This window comes from Oncorhynchus keta, chromosome 15 (genome assembly GCF_023373465.1).
Source record: "Oncorhynchus keta strain PuntledgeMale-10-30-2019 chromosome 15, Oket_V2, whole genome shotgun sequence".
NCBI lineage: Eukaryota > Metazoa > Chordata > Actinopteri > Salmoniformes > Salmonidae > Oncorhynchus > Oncorhynchus keta.
In genome coordinates this window covers 35991587-36010368 of record NC_068435.1, presented here as the reverse complement: position 1 = coordinate 36010368, position 18782 = coordinate 35991587, and the positions used below count along the sequence as shown (strand labels likewise).

General features: G+C 44.8%; 1 protein-coding gene across 1 annotated transcript in view; it reads left to right on the top strand.

Moving 5' to 3' along the window:
- The window catches only part of LOC118394862 (insulin receptor-like), an 89387-nt gene that overhangs the window by 50728 nt on the left and 19877 nt on the right, over nucleotides 1-18782 (top strand). The window contains exons 3-11 of the mRNA XM_035788466.2: nucleotides 2873-3003; nucleotides 3341-3534; nucleotides 10787-10926; nucleotides 11044-11188; nucleotides 11509-11723; nucleotides 12064-12190; nucleotides 12529-12644; nucleotides 13340-13471; nucleotides 15506-15673. Of these exons, the coding sequence (XP_035644359.1) occupies nucleotides 2873-3003; nucleotides 3341-3534; nucleotides 10787-10926; nucleotides 11044-11188; nucleotides 11509-11723; nucleotides 12064-12190; nucleotides 12529-12644; nucleotides 13340-13471; nucleotides 15506-15673 (1368 nt within the window). The remainder of the gene's footprint in view (nucleotides 1-2872; nucleotides 3004-3340; nucleotides 3535-10786; nucleotides 10927-11043; nucleotides 11189-11508; nucleotides 11724-12063; nucleotides 12191-12528; nucleotides 12645-13339; nucleotides 13472-15505; nucleotides 15674-18782) is intronic.

Below are 18782 nucleotides of genomic sequence, written 5' to 3'. Positions count from 1 at the left end.
CCATAGGGCTTTGGCCAAAAGTATTGCACTATACAGGGAATAGGGTGTCATTTTGGACACAGCCCGTGTCTCTCCTCATGACAATTCCTCACTGCCACACTGACAAGAGATGGAGTGGGTCAGTTTTTGTATGTGTGCTCGCATCAAAGTGAAGTGTCTGTCTGTTACTATGTGGCTCAGGTTTACTTTTCATGCATGCTGCCTCTGTGCCACTGTGTGAGTGACTGAGAGCAGTAGCAGTGTCTCCAGCACTTAAACGGTTAACTCTCAGCAGCTCCTCTTCTGAGTGGGGAGAGGTCATTTGAATGGCTAGCTTCCCCAACCAGACAACACATTGGTTAAAGCTGAGGGTGGATCTGCGGCTGCCGCTGTACTACAGAGTGGAGTCTACTCCCTTTACTGGATCAGGAGTCTGTTTGCTGTGTGTAGGCCTGCAGTCTGTTAGAGGGAGCGGCAGTGTGTGTGTGTATTTTTATTTGGATGGGAGGGGTCGTCTACACCCAAAATTCAGAGAAAATACGTCAAGATGATTTTATTGTCGATGTAAAAGCTTCTCATTCAGAAATGTGTGTATCTACACCCCTCTGTCTAGGATTTGAACAGAGGAAACATTTGATGCAGTTCTATTATCTGTCATTACCCTACTTTTACACAGATAAAGCGTGCACTTGTGCTGGTAAAAGAGTTTATCACTCAGGAGGATGTCAGTCACTTATTTTTCTCATTTCTGTTTTGCTCTGCATTTTCGTAGAGCTATATTTTTAGGTGTGTAAGTGTGTGTGTGCACAGTTTGCTTGTTCAGTCTGTTATTCATGCACACAGACTCCAACAGTCCTTGTGGCCTGACCTGAGCCCCTCGTTAGGCTGCTGGTCAATCTTAATCTGTCTCGATAGGACTATATGGGATGAGCTAATCTGGTAGACAGGCAGTGTTTACCTCTCTCTGACATACACACTGCCAGTGCCAACTGGCTCTGCACCTCAGCGATGGCACTGAACTTTACTGTGTGTGAGCACTCAACCAGTTTATTCTTGGCAGCTTGGCACTAGATGAAGCGTGCGTGCGTGCGTGCGTGCGTGTGTGTGTGTGTGTGTGTGTGTATAGCTAGGTCACATTGTTAGAAAGGGGCCAAGGCATCAGTAGCATTCAGTGTCTTCACAGCAAACCTGGGTCCAACACATACAGCGAGTGTACAAAACATTTGGAACAACGTCTTCATGTTGAGTTGCACCCCATTTTGTCCACAGAACAGGCATGGACTCTACAAAGTGTCAAGTGTTCCACAGGGATGCTTTCCCATGTTGACTCCAATGCTTCCCATAGTTGTGTCAAGTTGGCTTGATGTACTCTGGGTGGTGGACCATTCCTGTTAGCACTATAATGACACTAGAAGCTGGAAACTGTTGAGCGTGAAAAACCGGTGACACACTCAAACCGGTGCACCTGGCACCTACTACCATACTCTGTTCAAAGGCACTTCAATCTTTTTTTCTTGCCCATTCACCCTCTGAATGACACACATACACAATCCATGTCTCAATTGTCTCAAGGCTTAAAAATCCTTAACCTGTCTCCTCCCCTTCATCTACACTGATTTGAAGTGGATTTAACAAGTGACATCAATAAGGTATCATAGCTTTCACCAGGATTCACCTAGTCAGGCTGTCATGGAAAGAGCATGTTTTGTACACTCATATCAAATTCTGAGTGAGAAAATGTTGGAGGAAATTATAGTTGAAATTATTAATTATGTATACATTTCAATCAGGACTGACTCGTCCAAATGCTATTATGTACTGTACATAATGAATTTTCTCTCTTGCTACCATTCCCAATTGTATATAATATAGTCAGGAGTTTAGTAACAATGAAGGTCTGTTCCTTAGTTCATTCATTTGTACAATCTCCAGATGGCAGGGACGGACTATCTCCAGACTGTCTAGAATGCTGATTTACAGTGACTGACCTTGGCTTTAGGAGAGGAGGGAAGGCTCGAGAACTATAGGGCCTCTACCGGTGTTATGAAGAGATAGAACATTTAGGAAACGCTGAGGTCATTTTTCAGTTTATAACCTGTGGTAAAATGTGTATGTACGGAGTACTCACTTGAATTAAACGCTGTTACCTGACTTTTAAGACTGGTCTCGATCTATTTCATGCATAGTTAATGAATTTCCAACTCATTAATGAAATAGAGAGAGTGCGAATTTGGTTTTGGCTACAAAACATATAGGAATTTAGAATTCCTCTAACAGAAAATTAAATGCGCAAATATCATACCCCCCAAATGTTAACCTTCTCTGTATATTCATGGTAACATCCACATTGGTAACATCCACAATGCAAAATTGTTTAGAAACATATTTCATTCTTATTGACATTATTTACCATTCATTTCTATTGGGCACAAAATAATCAGAAAAACAACCAAAACAAACAGCATCCAACAAACGTGTGGCGTCACAAATTGATATAGTCATTGCATGCTATGAATATGGATCTAAACTTTTTACTACTTTAATACTCATACAAGTGAATTTGTCCCAATACTTTTGGTCCCCTAAAATGGAGGGATAAAAAAAAAGGGATGTAATTTCTAAACGGTTCACCCAATATGGATGAAGATACCCTCAAATTAAAGCTGCGTCTGCACTTTAACCTCATAGTCATTGTATCATTTCAAGTCCAAAGTGCTGGAGGAAGGAGCCAAGACAACAACAACGAAATTCACTGTCCCAATACTTTTGCAGTTCACTGTATCGCTTGGCCCTATGTGGAAACATTCTGAAACTGAGTGAAACGGGCAGATATTACTGAACTCTTTCTCTCTATGTAAATCCTGTCACTAACCCCCCTTCTGCACTCCCACAGTGTGCCCCCCCAGCTGTAAGCACCGGGCCTGTACCAAGGACAACCAGTGTTGCCATGAGTCATGTCTGGGGGGCTGCTCTGAGCCCCAAAACAGCAGCAGCTGTGTAGCCTGCAAGAACCTCCAGCACCAGGTACCGTATGGAGGAGTTCAACACACTTGAGTAACATTTGTCATTCTTCAAGAATTCAAATTCTTGATGGATGCTAGAGATGTATTTTATTAACCTGTAGATGTATTAACCTAAGTTTTCCCTGTGAAATATAGTTAGATGCGTGCGTGTGTGCATACTAGACACAAGCTTACTTATCTATTGCTGGAGGGGGGGGAAGCTGAATCAAACAGAATCGTGTTTATTTAAACTTTATTTAAACATGTGTCTGTCTAGCAATGGAAAAGAGCACTTAAACGTGTTATATTGAATTGATGTGGATGCTTTCCATCAACTCATCCCTATTCCCTAATACCAGGAGGCCTGTGTGGACCGCTGTCCCCAGGGATATTACACCTACAGGGGCTGGCGCTGCGTCCCCTTCTCCTTCTGCCAGGACCTCCACAACAAGTGTAAGCAGAGCAAGAGCAGCGACTGCCATGAGTATGTTATCCACAACGGAGCCTGTATACCTGAGTGCCCCTCAGGATATACTACTGTCAACTCCACCACGTAAGTGTACTTACTGTATATTCAACTCTACACCGCGGTCAACTCCACTATGTAAGTCTATAATACAGTACGATACAACACTAGCACGTGAGCCTAAGTACTATGTTTGTTTGCTGTATGAATTATATTGTCAACTCAACAATGAAGGGTAAGTCTACTCTATACACCACTTAAAATCTCCACTACCTAATGTTAATGCTAAATTGAAAACCATAACATTTGCATTTGCACAAGATGGTGTATGGGAAAGGAATTTGTACATATGCAGTCTTCTCAATATGTACGTGTCTGCAGTCGTCTCAATATGTACGTGTCTGCAGTCGTCTCAATATGTACGTGTCTGCAGTCTTCTCAATATGTACGTGTCTGCAGTCGTCTCAATATGTACGTGTCTGCAGTCGTCTCAATATGTACGTGTCTGCAGTCGTCTCAATATGTACGTGTCTGCAGTCGTCTCAATATGTACCTGTCTGCAGTCTTCTCAATATGTACCTGTCTGCAGTCTTCTCAATATGTACGTGTCTGCAGTCTTCTCAATATGTACGTGTCTGCAGTCTTCTCAATATGTACGTGTCTGCAGTCTTCTCAATATGTACGTGTCTGCAGTCTTCTCAATATGTACGTGTCTGCAGTCTTCTCAATATGTACGTGTCTGCAGTCTTCTCAATATGTACGTGTCTGCAGTCTTCTCAATATGTACGTGTCTGCAGTCTTCTCAATATGTACCGGTCTGCAGTCTTCTCAATATGTACCGTTCTGCAGTCTTCTCAATATGTACGTGTCTGCAGTCGTCTCAGTGTGGTTTCAGAGGAGATGTGCCAGTTAGATCGAAATGCTGCAAAAGCTCTTTGCATCACGTCCTGCTAATTTCTGCTGTACAGTGCAGCATGACAGTGCAGTACTGCAAGGCTCCCCTGTTGTACAACGGCTGTGTGTGTGTGCGCATGTGCGGTGCTGCAGTGGGAGTGTGGAGGCGTTGGTTGGCACAGTGTATTCGCTATGCAGACAGTTCAGCAAGTTCAGGTCAGAGCAGTTAGCAAAGCAGGCGGGGAAAACAGGGCAGTGGTGTGTGTGTGCAGTGTTTTGTGTTGGGCTACAGAATAAATTCCTCATAGCATTTCATTTCTGCTTGCTATTGCTGTCTCCACTCCATAGCTGAGCCAGTCTGAACTAAGCCAGCTGAGACAGTCACTCATGCAGTGCTAGGCTACAGTGCTCATTGATTTGCCAATAACAATGTTTAAGGTCGTGTGTGTGCTTGTGTGCATTCTAATCCTGGCTTGCCACTAGAGAGAAAAGTGTGTGTGTGTGTGTGTGTGTGTGTGTGTGTGTGTGTGTGTGTGTGTGTGTGTGTGTGTGTGTGTGTGTGTGTGTGTGTGTGTGTGTGTGTGTGTGTGACAGACTCCAGACACACTAATCATTAGTTGGACAGAGATGGGTCTGGCCTCTTCAGGCCTTGGTGTCTTTTGTTACAGCGTGGCTTCCAGGGTGAAAGCTGGGTAGGAGCTGGCTGTGTGGTTGGGGAGGGGCAGGCTGGAGGGTGGGCCAAGGTTGGTGGCTGGGTAGCTGGAGTCTGATGGCCCCACAGGTTATGGCCTGCATTTCACCACCCATTGTCCTCTCCTCAAATCTCTCCTTCTGTTCTCTATTTCTTCTCTCTCTCTCTCTATCTCTCTATCTATCTATATATAATAAGTAGTGTTGTAAGTCATCCCGCCTGCCTATCATTATTGAATTCATCCCAAATGGCACCCTTTTCCCTATTTAGTGTACTACTTTTGACCAGGGCCCCGATAGTGACTATCGTGCACTATATACTGTGGTCATTTGCTGGTGCTACAACAGTGTTGCTCTATCCAACACCACATACCGCCACTCCTCGCGTATTAGTTTTGGCAAATCACACATGGACACACGTTTCCATGAAAATATGCTACAAATGCTGCAGGAAGAAACTAGACCTGACCCCATTTAGTTGACTGTACGATTGTTTGGTCGATAGGCTATAAATCGGCCAATATTTTTTTTAAATCGAGCAGTAACGCATATATTTTTTGGGGGGGCACACAAGACACCTGGCTGATTTGCGCCTGTCTCAGTGGGCTTATCCACTGCAGAGGCAACGGAGATGGCGGAGTCCAAGAAGAAGGGGAGTGTGGCTAAGATTCACAACGCGTGTCTCTCTCCAGAATGCACTCTCTCCAGCCAATTCATGCACATTGTTTCATAACTTCATTGTGTGAATTGTTTTCCCTTTGATTGTAAAGTCTATCAATTCTCCATTGCATATATCACCAGTAGTACATTTACTGTTAATTCCCATAATTTCTAATGTACAATGTTGGTTGGGTTATGGTAATTTCTGTTAATGCATTCAATACATTATTATTAAAGTCGTTTACTGTTCTCATTGTTGGAGTGGACACTTGTACCGATACAAGATTTGGTTTATGGAATTCAAGTTAGACTTTTGTAAATTCATAAATTTTCTTTTGTTTGGAGCGCTCATGTCATTATTGAGTAAGGACGCGCACCTGATTACGCATAGAAGTAGGCCTGGGCTATCTGGTCTGCTCACAAATGTGAGCCTATAAATGTGCCCATTTGTGGATCTGATAGTATTTCTGATTGTCTTAACTCACCACCACTAATGAGCTGTGGAGCTTCTCAAGTAATGTTTTCTTCACCTCAAACAGCAAGTGAAGAGTCCATCCATTGACAATGACAATAGTTCCTTAATGTACAGTGCATTCAGAAAGTATTCAGACCCCTTGACTTTTTCCACATTGTGTTACGTTACAGCCTTATTCTAAAATGGTTTTAATGATTTTTTTTCACTCATCAATCAAGACATAATACCCCATAATGACAAAGTGAAAATAGGTTTTTAGAAATGTTTGCAAATTTATATTAAAAACCCCCAGAAATACCTTATTTACATAAGAATTCAGACCGTTTGTTAATGAGACTCGAAATTGAGCTCAGTTGCATCCTGTTTCCATTGATCATCCTTGAGATATTTCTACAACTTGAATGGAGTCCAACTGTGGTAAATTCAATTGATTGGACATGATTTTGAAAGGCACACACCTGTCTATATAAGGTTTCACAGTTGACAGTGCATGTCTGAGCAAAAAACAAGCCATGAGGTCAAGGAATTGTCCGTAGAGATCCAAGACAGGATTTTGTCGAGACACAGATCTGGCGAAGGTTACCAAAACATTTCTGCAGCATTGAAGGTCCCTAAGATCACAGTAGCCTCCATCATTCTTAAATGGAAAAAGGTTGGAACCACAAAGACTTCCTCGAGCAGGCCGCCCTGCCAAACTGAGCAGTCGGGGGAGAAGCACCTTGTTCAGAGAGGTGATCAAGAACCCGATGGTCACTCTGACAGAGCTCCAGAGTTCCTCTGTGGAGATGGAAGAACCTTCCATCAGGACAACCCTCTCTGCAACTCTCCACCAATCAGGTCTTTATAGTAGAGTGGCCAGACCGAAGCCATTAATCAGTAAATGGCACATGACCGCTCACTTGGAGTTTGCCAAAAGGCACCTAAAGTGTCTCAGACGATGAGAACAAGATTCTCTGATCTGATGAAACCAAGATTTAACTTTTTGGCCTGAATGACAAGTGTCACATCTGAAGGAAACCTGTTTTTTAGCAGCAGGGACTGAGAGACTAGTCAGGATTGAGGGAAAGTCGAATGGAGCCCTCAGGACCTCAGACTGGGGGCGAAGATTCCCCTTCTAAAAGGACAACGACCCTAAGCACACAGACAAGACAGCGCAGGAGTGGCTTCGAGACAAGTTTCTGATTGTCCTTGAGTGGCCCGGACTTGAACCCGATCAAACATCTCTGGAGAGACCTGAAAATAGCTGTGTAGCGACACTCCCCATCCAACCTAACAGAGCTTGAGAGGATCTGCAGAGAAGAATTGGAGAAACTCCCCAAATGTGCCAAGCTTGTAGCGTCATACCCAAGAAGACTCGAGGCTGTAATCGCTGCCAAAGGTGCTTCAACAAGGTACTGAATAAAGGATCTGGTACTTATGTAAATGTCATATTTCAGTAGATTAAAAAAAAATACAAAAATTGCAAACATTTCTTAAAACCTGTTTTTGCTTTGTCATTATGGGGTATTGTGAGTAGACTGAAATCAAATCAAATTTTATTTGTCACATACACATGGTTAGCAGATGTTAATGCGAGTGTAGCGAAGTGCTTGTGCTTCTAGTTCCGACAATGCAGTAATAACCAACAAGTAATCTAGCTAACAATTCCAAAACTACTACCTTATAGACACAAGTGTAAGGGGATAAGAATCTGTACATAAAGATATATGAATGAGTGATGGTACGGAGCGGCATAGGCAAGATACAGTAGATGGTATTGAGTGCAGTAATGTATGTAAACAAAGTGGCATAGTTTATAGTGGCTTGTGATACATGTATTACATAAGGATGCAGTAGATGATATAGAGTACAGTATATACGTATACATATGAGATGAATAATGTAGGGTATGTAAACATTATATTAGGTAGCATTGTTTAAAGTGGCTAGTGATATATTTTACATCATTTCCCATCCATTCCCATTATTAAAGTGGCTGGAGTTGAGTCAGTGTGTTGGCAGCAGCCACTCAATGTTAGTGGTGGCTGTTTAACAGTCTGATGGCCTTGAGATAGAAGCTGTTTTTCAGTCTCTCGGTCCCAGCTTTGATGCACCTGTACTGACCTCGCCTTCTGGATGATAGCGGGGTGAACAGGCAGTGGCTCGGGTGGTTGTTGTCCTTGATGATCTTTATGGCCTTCCTGTGACATCGGGTGGTGTGGTGTCCTGGAGGGCAGGTAGTTTGTCCCCGGTGATGCGTTGTGCAGACCTCACCACCCTCTGGAGAGCCTTACGGTTGTGGGCGGAGCAGGTGCCGTACCAGGCGGTGATACAGCCCGACAGGATGCTCTCGATTGTGCATCTGTAGAAGTTTGTGAGTGCTTTTGGTGACAAGCCGAATTTCTTCAGCCTCCTAAGGTGTGGGTGGAACAATTCTGTGTGTGTGGACCAATTCAGTTTGTCTGTGATGTGTACGCCGAGGAACTTAAAACTTACTACCCTCTCCACTACTGTTCCATCGATGTGGATAGGGGGGTGTTCCCTCTGCTGTTTCCTAAAGTCCACAATCACCTCCTTAGTTTTGTTGACGTTGAGTTTGAGGTTATTTTCCTGACACCACACTCCGAGGGCCCTCACCTCCTGTAGGCCGTCTCGTCGTTGTTGGTAATCAAGCCTACCACTGTTGTCGTCCACAAACTTGATGATTGAGTTGGAGGCGTGCGTGGCCACGCAGTCGTGGGTGAACAGGGAGTACAGGAGAGGGCTCAGAACGCACCGTTGTGGGGCCCCAGTGTTGAGGATCAGCGGGGTGGAGATGTTGTTGCCTACCCTCACCACCTGGGGGCGGCCCGTCAGGAAGTCCAGTACCTAGTTGCACAGGGCGGGGTCGAGACCCAGGGTCTCGAGCTTGATGACGAGCTTGGAGGGCACTATGGTGTTAAATGCCGAGCTGTAGTCGATGAACAGCATTCTCACATAGGTATTCCTCTTGTCCAGATGGGTTAGGGCAGTGTGCAGTGTGGTTGAGATTGCATCGTCTGTGGACCTATTTGGGCGGTAAGCAATTTGGAGTGGGTCTAGGGTGTCAGGTAGGGTGGAGGTGATATGGTCCTTGACTAGTCTCTCAAAGCACTTCATGATGACGGAAGTGAGTGCTACGGGCGGTAGTCGTTTAGCTCAGTTACCTTAGCTTTCTTGGGAACAGGAACAATGGTGGCCCTCTTGAAGCATGTGGGAACAACAGACTGGGATAGGGATTGATTGAATATGTCCGTAAACACACCAGCCAGCTGGTCTGCGCATGCTCTGAGGGCGCGGCTGGGGATGCCGTCTGGGCCTGCAGCCTTGCGAGGGTTGACACGTTTAAATGTTTTCCTCACGTCGGCTGCAGTGAAGGAGAGTCCGCATGTTTTAGTTGCGGGCCGTGTCAGTGGCACTGTATTGTCCTCAAAGCGGGCAAAAAAGTTATTTAGTCTGCCTGGGAGCAAGACATCCTGGTCCGTGACGGGGCTGGTTTTCTTTTTGTAATCCGTGATTGACTGTAGACTGAGAGAGAGAGATAGAGAGACGTTTTACGTTAGTCGGACACAGCCCTAGGAGAAACGCACACTGAACCCAACAACAAAGGTTGGAAGACAAATGTCCTCTTCCTCGATGGAGCTGCCAGAGTGTGTGCGTGTGTGTGGATAACATAGTGAGTGTGCGCGCGCTTGTGTGCTCACTAGACTAGATCATTCTCTCACCCCTCAAACCAGTCGGCATAAAAACTACCTTGACACATCGTGAATGGTTTGGCTCTGTGTTTGAAGGTTGAAGGGCTCGATCAGGGCGTACGACATTGTATACTTCTCTCTTATGAAAGATTGAACTTAACTCCATTGTTAGGTTATAGAGTAGTCCTCGTTCTCATCCTATCTCCCTCTCTCTGGGAAGGTTGAGGGGTAGATGAGGGCACCGTAGCTTATTGCCTACTTCCTTCAATTCATCGTGAGGTGACTTGAGGTTGTAGAGTAGCTGTTGGGCAAACTCTGCTCGCGTGTGTGTGCGTGCGTGTACTGCCAAGTGAGAGTCTGATTATGTCTGTGAAGTGGTTCCCACCTCCTGTGAGTCGAACTCGGTGACTATGTGAACTCTGACTGTGATAGTCTGTGTGTCTACCCCAAGAGTGAGTTTTCTGACTTGTGTGTGTTTGTACCGTATGACCTTAGGGCTGGGAATTGCCAGGGACCTCACGATATGTTATTATCACGATACTTAGGTGCTGATACGATGTGTATTGCGGTTCTATGTGTCTCACGACTCTATATGTACTGTGGTTTTATTGTGATCCGATTTTCCAAACATATTGCTCACTATATGTCTGCTGCTGAGGAACAAGAGAGAGCCATGAGAAAACGAGTTTTAGAGATAAGTGTTAACATGTTGGCACACCATTTCAAACATTTGAAAACAATCTGTAGTTTTGGCGCAGGTACAGCCGATTTAGGGCTAGCTAATGTTAACTACCTAGCTATTTTTTTACTAATAGGTACTTGGAGTCAGAGTATCAAAATAAAATTGCAAAAAATAATATTCTCTACTGTATGGATTTTTCCCCTCATCCCTATCTGATGTGTGTGCTCTCTCTATCTCTTCCTGCAGGTTAATCTGTACTCCATGTGCTGGGCTGTGTCCTAAGGTGTGTATGGGCCAGAAGATGGTGGACTCTGTGACAGCAGCACAGGCTCTGAGAGGATGCACCGTGCTCAACGGCAGCATGGAAATCAACCTCAGAGGGGGAAGTGAGTATTCTGAGCCCTTGTCTAATTTACAAGTGTATGTGTGTGTCATTATGTCACCCCTGCTTGTAACCAAAGTTCCTTCTAAGTTAATAATCATTTGATTGTGTGCGTGTGTAGATAACATAGCAGCAGAGCTGGAGGCTAACCTTGGTCAGTTGGAGGAGATAACAGGGTATCTGACTGTCCGGCGCTCCTACGCCCTCGTCTCTCTCTCCTTCCTCCGCAAACTACAGGTCATCAGAGGGGACACACTGATAGACGGGTAAGTTGACTTTCCTTCTCGCCCTCTTCCTCCAACTTTCTTCTTCCATGCCCTGCAGTTCGCTTCTTTCTCTTTCTGCTCCTCTTACTCCTCCTCCTCTCATATTCTAAACTATATCTGTCAGTAATACTTAAAATACACTTAAAAATACATCAGTATAATGTGTCTGTCAGGGTTGGGGTCAATTCCAGTCAATTCAGAAAGTACACAGGAATTCCAATTCCAATTATATTTAATGAATTGGAATTTGATTTTACTTTCTGAATTGACTTGAATTTGAATGGAATTGACCCCAACCCTGGTGTCTGTTTCTTCCCCAGGGGTTACTCGTTCTATGCGTTAGACAACCAGAACCTGCGTCAGCTGTGGGACTGGAACAAACACAACCTGACCATCCTCCAGGGACGCATGTTCTTTCAACTCAACATTAAGCTCTGCATGTCAGAGATCCGCAAGATGGAGGAGGTGACAGGCACCAAAGACAGACAGCACAAGAACGACATCGTATCCAAGACCAATGGAGACCAGGCCTCCTGTAAGGAGCATACAGTCTCGAGTACACACACGCGCATGAACGCCAACACATACATTTGCAGAGATGAACACACTTTATATATATATATATATGTTTTTTTTTATTTGAGTGTTAAGTGTCTTGCTCAAGGGCACATCAGCAGATTTTCACCTAGTCGGCTCGGGGATTCAAACCAGCGACCTTTTTCATCACTGGCCCAACGCTCTAGCCGCAAGGCTACCTGCCGCCCCACACACATGCTTGTGCACACACACGTACGTACGTCTGTGGTGTGTCACAGACCTAGGACAGTGTGGTACTGACCATATCGTGTGTGTGTGTGTGTGTGTGACTCTCTCAGGTGAGAACCAGGAGTTAAGGTTCACTCAGGTGCGTGCCACACATGATAAGATCGTGATCAGGTGGGAACCGTTCTGGCCTCCTGACTTCAGAGACCTGCTGGGCTTCATGCTCTTCTACAAGGAAGCGTAAGTACACACGTTTGTGTGTGTGTGTCGGACATGACTGTGCCATCTGAAATCATTTTTCAGAAGGGCAGCTGGAGTCCAAAGCCCTCAAGTTACTTTTGGGAATGAGCAGTTTCCAGAGAAGTGGAGTTTTAATTGTATCCGTACACTATGGGCCACAAACAGTCGTCCCTAGGAACTTAATACCATTTAACCACTTCCTTTCTGAAGAACTTTGCAGAATATTCAATGTAGTCTGGAGCCTAGTACAATTCCTCCTTTCTAACGACCTTTTTGGAGCAGTATGTGTGTCTCCTTATTTCTTATCTATGCTATTCTGTGTCTCTCCCCTCTCCCAGGCCCTACCGCAACGTGACAGAGTTTGACGGCCAGGACGCGTGTGGTTCTAACTGGGTAATAGTTGACCTGGATCCTCCAGCCCGGGCTACAGAGGGCAACCCACAGGTGGAGCCAGGTAACGTTTCATTCTCTTCTGTATTGGAATGGATAGATGCCTGTACACTGTCAAAATCTTGGGGGAAATCCAAAATGGAGGTTTGGATGCAGAAATATGATGTTTATTAAGACATGATGCCCCAAAATGTGAATGAATAAAAATGGACAAAACAATGGTTTCAGTTGATAGTATCAGTTGATAGTTGGTAGAATCAGCAATATGACGTAACTGCAGAAAGTAAAGAGTATACGTGGGTCAATTTCCACAACTAAGAGCGTTGAAGTGAGAGGCTCAACTTCTCCTATGTTTTGGTTCCCTGGCTACCATGCTGTAACAGCATGAACTCTTGCACGTGCGATGATGCTGTGTGTGACTGTGTGAGAGCGAAGTCTTGCATTTAGCTGAGTCTATCTTTAATCTATCATGAGTGTCACCTTTCTGTCAATCTGTCTAACTATACAGAATGGACGGACGGTTAAATTATTTTAGCTGCTTAGCCATTCATATTTGACAACTTTCAGCATACAGTACAGGTACATACTGATCACTGTAGTAGAAAGGAAGGAACAACCAGTGTTTTGCTCAATAGTGTCCGTGCTGCAACACATCCCAGTAATATTGTTCCAGGTACCCCGATTCACTGTAGGAACAACAAGTGTTTCGCTCAATAGTGTCTGTGCTGCAACATGTACCAATACTATTGTTCCTTCCAGGTACCCTGATCTTGTCTTTGAAGCCCTGGACGCAGTACGCCATCATGGTCAAGACCCAGCTCTCTGCCTCTGATGAACACCAGGTCCTCGGGGCCAAGAGCAAGATCATCTACGTCAGGACCAACGCCACCAGTAAGAGCTTTTATTGAGATATTGGCTACCTCTCAAATGGCACCCTATTTCCTATATAGTGCACTACTTCTGACCATTATGGACCCTGGTCGAAAGTAGTACACCATATAAGGAATAGGATGACATTTGTGACGCAACCATACAGTTCTTCATTCAATTCTGTGAGTAAGACTCCTCATTCTCACTGGTGATCTCAAGCCCTCACCCCCCTCCCCCAACCCCTTAATCAGACCAACTGGTGAGTGGACTATCGAATATATTAATTGGCTAGCAGGTTCTCCAGAGTCAAAGGTAGGATTTGACCACCCCTGGTTAGGATAAGTGGTATAAGAGCTACAGTAGCTGGTAGATTGGCTGTTGTCCTCTGCTTCACCTCGACTGTTAGCTGAGGTGTGTCATAGCTAATGGCACGAGAACAAGGAAGAGGAAGGAAATGATGATGAGACAGGAGTGCTACTTGTACCTCCCAGTCTCATTGTGTCTCTGCTTTGTGCCCAATGTCTGAAGTCACACAAGCTGAGGTCATGAATCTGATGTCACCCTGTGTGTGTGTGTGTGTGTGTGTGTGTGTGTGTGTGTGTGTGTGTGTGTGTGTGTGTGTGTGTGTGTCTGTCTGTGTATGTGTGTCACCCTGCGTGCATTTAGATCTCCCTGTGTGTGTGTGTGTGTGTCACTGTGTGTGTCACTGTGTGTCTCCAGAGGACAGGCTGTGGTTTAGGGTTGAACACAGACAGGTGTCTAAGTTAGTCTGACTGGCTTCCTTTGTACTTGTTGTGCGTTGTCTCCTTCCTTCTTGATAAACCACATTACAGTGCCGCCTCGTCGCACCACGCAGCCTGGTGTGAGGCCACAGTTGGCACACAACCTTCGGAGGCGGGCAGGCATGTCAAGGGTGTTCTAGTTGCAGTTCAAACAGTGTTCTACTGTAATTACAGTTTCACCGTTCTCGTCTCTAGCCTGGTCCCACATCTGTTTCCGCTTTATTGCCAAGTCCATGTCACTCATTGTCACATTATGTTTGGCTGGCATCCAGGCGACCTCTGTCTCTCTGTCTTTGTGGAGGTTGAACCGAACCTGGGTTCACCCCGTCTTGTGTCATGACTCCATCAACCACACTCTAGGAGAAGCTTTCATTAAACATGATCTTTGTTCTCTAAAGTCATAGCAGCTGGCACAGCACTATCGACAAGCTGGCTGGAGGGTGGCGTGCATTCTCCACGGTGTTCTGGTTTTTCTAGTTTCACCCACCTCGCCTGTCAGGCACCTGTCCTGTGTCACGACTCCGTCACCCCCACAAACGCTCACACACACACCATGGAGAGGAGAATCTGTCATTAGACTTACTGTTCATTGTTCTCTAACAGAGTCTGACAATGTGGTCTGACCTGTACCCTGTAGGTGTCACCGTCATTATCATCGGTCACAGACCGAATGTAATCACACACCGGTACAGACAGTGATGCCTGGTACTCTCTGTCCTGTCAGTCACTCACCCTGGGGTTTTTACCCCTCCCCCTTCAACTGCTGATACATACACTATGGTTATTTAGAAATAAGCGTATCGAAGACTGTGAACCTTTTTGTTATTATTATCATATTGTTATTTGACTGAATAAAGGGGAGTTCATGTCTGGGCATTGACTTACGCAGGACTGCTGGTGCTCAACCCTCCCCAGTAGTTAGTTGATTGGTTATTTGGCCCGAGTACACTCAGTCTAAAATTCTTCAATGGTTAGCAAGGAAGAATGAGTACATAGCAGCAGTGTACAGACCTCAAGGCCACGATTTGAATACCCCTGCACTAACAGAATTGAGTTGGTTTATATCATAGACCAGGGATATTCAAATCTGATTTTGGACCTTTTTTTTACCTGGTAGTTAATTGCACTCACCTGATGTCCCAAGTTTGAATCAGTCTCAGATTCGAAGGCAGGTATGAAAACCAGCAGTGGAACTGGACATCAGGTCCAGATTTGAGTTTCTCTGTCATAGACATTAGTAACCCGTATGGTATGTATCTGTGTTCTCCCCCAGAACCGTCCGTGCCCCTGGACCCCATCTCATCATCTAACTCGTCCTCTCAGATCATCCTGAAGTGGAAGCCCCCAACGGACCCCAACGGCAACATCACTCACTACCTGGTGTACTGTCAGCAGCAGCCTGAGGCCAGCGAGCTCTACAAATTTGACTACTGTCAGAAAGGTGTGTTTTAGAGAGACTGTTCAATTCTATTCTATTCTACAAATGTAACTTCAATCAGAAAGGTGGTTCATAGGCATCATGTATACTGAACAGAAATATCAATTCCATTGATTTTACTGAGTTTACAGTTCATATGAGAAAATCAGTCAATTGAAATAAATTCATTAGGCCCTAATCTATGGATTTCACATGACTGGTAATACAGATATGCATCTGTTGGTCACAGATACCTTAAAAATGGGCCTCAGGATCTCGTCACGGTATCAATAAAATGCCATTGTGTTCGTTGTCCGTAGTTTATGCCTGCCCAAACCATAACCATAACCCCACCGCCACCATGGGGCACTCTGTTCACAACGTTGACATCAGCAAACTGCTCGCCCACACGACGCCATACACATGGTCTCCGGTTGTGAGACCGGTTGGACGTACCAAATTCTCTAAAACGATGGAGGTGGTTTATGGTAGAGAATTGAACATTTTATTCTCTGGCAACAGCTCTGGTGGACATTCCTGCGGTCAGCATGCCAATTGCGCGCTCCCTCAAAACTTATGACATCTCTGGCATTTTTGTGGCCATTTATTGTGCACCTGTGTAATGGTCAAGCTGTTCAATATGCCACACCTATCAGGTGGATGGATTATCTTGGCAAAGGAGAACTGCTCACCAACAGGGATGTAAACAAATTTGTGCACCCCCAAAAAATGTGTGCGTACTGAACATTTCTGGGATCTTTTATTTCAGCTCATGAAACATGGGACCAACACTATACATGTTGTGTTTATATTTTTGTTCAGTATAGTTATCATCATTAGTTTAACAACTATCATTAGTTTGACAACTGCCAGAAAGGTGAGTGTGAGTGTCTTCTTCGATGGAATATTCTACTCTATTGGACTACTGCCAGAAAGGCAGTGTTTTCCATAAACGTCTAAATAGGCGATAACAGATTAGTTGTAAAGCCGGCTACTATTTCCACATCATAAATGAACTAGGTTTCTTTCCATTTAAAACTTTCAAATCCCAAGTCAGAAGAGTCTGTATAGGCTTCTCCCGAACGATATGCATAATCTAGTGATCTATTGGTAGGACAGGTGCCTGTCAGTCACAAAGTGGGCGATGACAGAGAAACCGCTGGTTTGTCAGTCTGCTGTCTGTCCCGCCTCTCGATACCTGTGTTATTTTTGTACACTGTGGTTGGCTGCAGTCAAATGTATTTTCATGGGGGAGGGAGACCATGATGTTTCTTCAATGTCTCCTGTGAGTGAATTTACACTTCCCATGTAATGTAAGTGGTAACGATGAGTTGAAATCCACTTCATTATTGTTATAATGTCCATGGTATAGCATCGGAACAAGTAAACAAAAGAGCTTGTTTGTATTTTCCTCGGATTCGAAACCCGTGAAGACTTGTCAGTGACTGCTAAAGTGACTTGTGCAGTGTAGCCTAGTGATGAGTTGTTCTGTTTGATCGGATTTGTTAGGGGCACGGAACTAGAACGCATCGGTTTGAGGGACGTTCATTTGGCTCCCTAATTTGCGTAATGATAGACTACTACTGCTTTTTGACGATTATCTGCAGATAAATTATGAAAACAAAATGAATACCCCCCCCCTTTTTTTCCCCTCAACAATTGTGTGGTATCCAATTGTAGTCTTGTTTCATCACTGCAACTCCCGTACAGACTCGGGAGAGGCGTCCTCCAAAACACAACCCAACCAAGCCGCACTGCTTCTTGACACAGCGCCAATTGTGCGTCGCCCCACGGACCTCCCGGTCGCGGACGGTTACGACAGAGCCTGGGCGTGAACTCAGAGTCTCTGGTGGCACAGCTGGCGCCCTTAACCACTGCGCCACCCAGGAGGCCCCCAAAATCGTTTCTTAACAGGGAATCTGAAACAACCTTTCTTCCTAGGTTTTTGACACAAACTAAATTGAAAGACCAATCTTTCGGACTACAGTGCATTCGTAAAGTATTCAAACTTTTTCCACATTTTGTTACGTTACAGCCTTATTCTAAAATGGATTCAGTTGTTTTTTCCCCCTCAATCTACACACAATACCCTATAATAACAAAGCAAAAACAGTTTTTTTGAAATATCACATTTACATAAGTATTCAGACCCTTAGCTCAGTACTTTGTTGAAGCACCTTTGGCAGTGATTACAGATTCAAGTCTTTTTGGATATGATGCTACAAGCTTGGCACACATGTATTTGGGGAGTTTCTCCCATTCTTCCCTACAGATCTTCTCAAGTTCTGTCAGGTTGGATGGGGAGCGTTGCTGCACAACTATCGTCAGGTCTCTCCAGAGATATTCGATAGGGTTCAAGTCTGGGCTCTGGCTGGGCCACTCAAGGACATTCAGAAACTTGTCCCGAACCCACTCCTGTGTTGTCTTGGCTGTGTGCTTAGGGTCATTGTCCTGTTGGAAGGTGAAGCTTCACCCCTGCCTGAGGTCCTGAGCACTCTAGAGCAGATTTTCATCAAGGATCTCTCAGCACTTTGCTCTGTTCATCTTTCCCTCGATCCTGACTGGTCACCCAGTCTATACCAGTGACCATCGGGTTCTTAGTCACCTCTCTGACCAAGGCCCTTCTCCCCCGATTGTTCAGTTCAGCCAGGTGGCCAGCTCTAGGATTTTTCTTTTGTGGTTCCAAACTTATTCCATTTTAAGAATGATGGACGCCACTCTGTTCTTGGGGACCTTCAATGCTGCAGACATTTTTTGGTATCCTTCCCCAGATTTGTGCCATGACACAATCCTGTCTCGGAGCACTACGGACAATTCATTTGACCTCCTGGCTTGGTTTTCACATTGTACTGTCATTTGTGGGACCTTGTATAGACAGGTGTGTGCCTTTCCAAATCATGTCCAATACATTTACTCAATAAAGTACAATTTTTCAAATGATCTCTCTCAATAACATTTGTATATTGTCCCATGAAATAATCTGAACTCTTAATTTTATGTCCCCCCCCCCCACCTAAAAAGGCGACCCGACTGCAATTTCCCCGCGACCCCGACTTTGAATACCACTGGCCTACAATATCCAAAACAACTAACACGCTGAATTCATACATTTTCAGTCATTTTAATTGTGAAG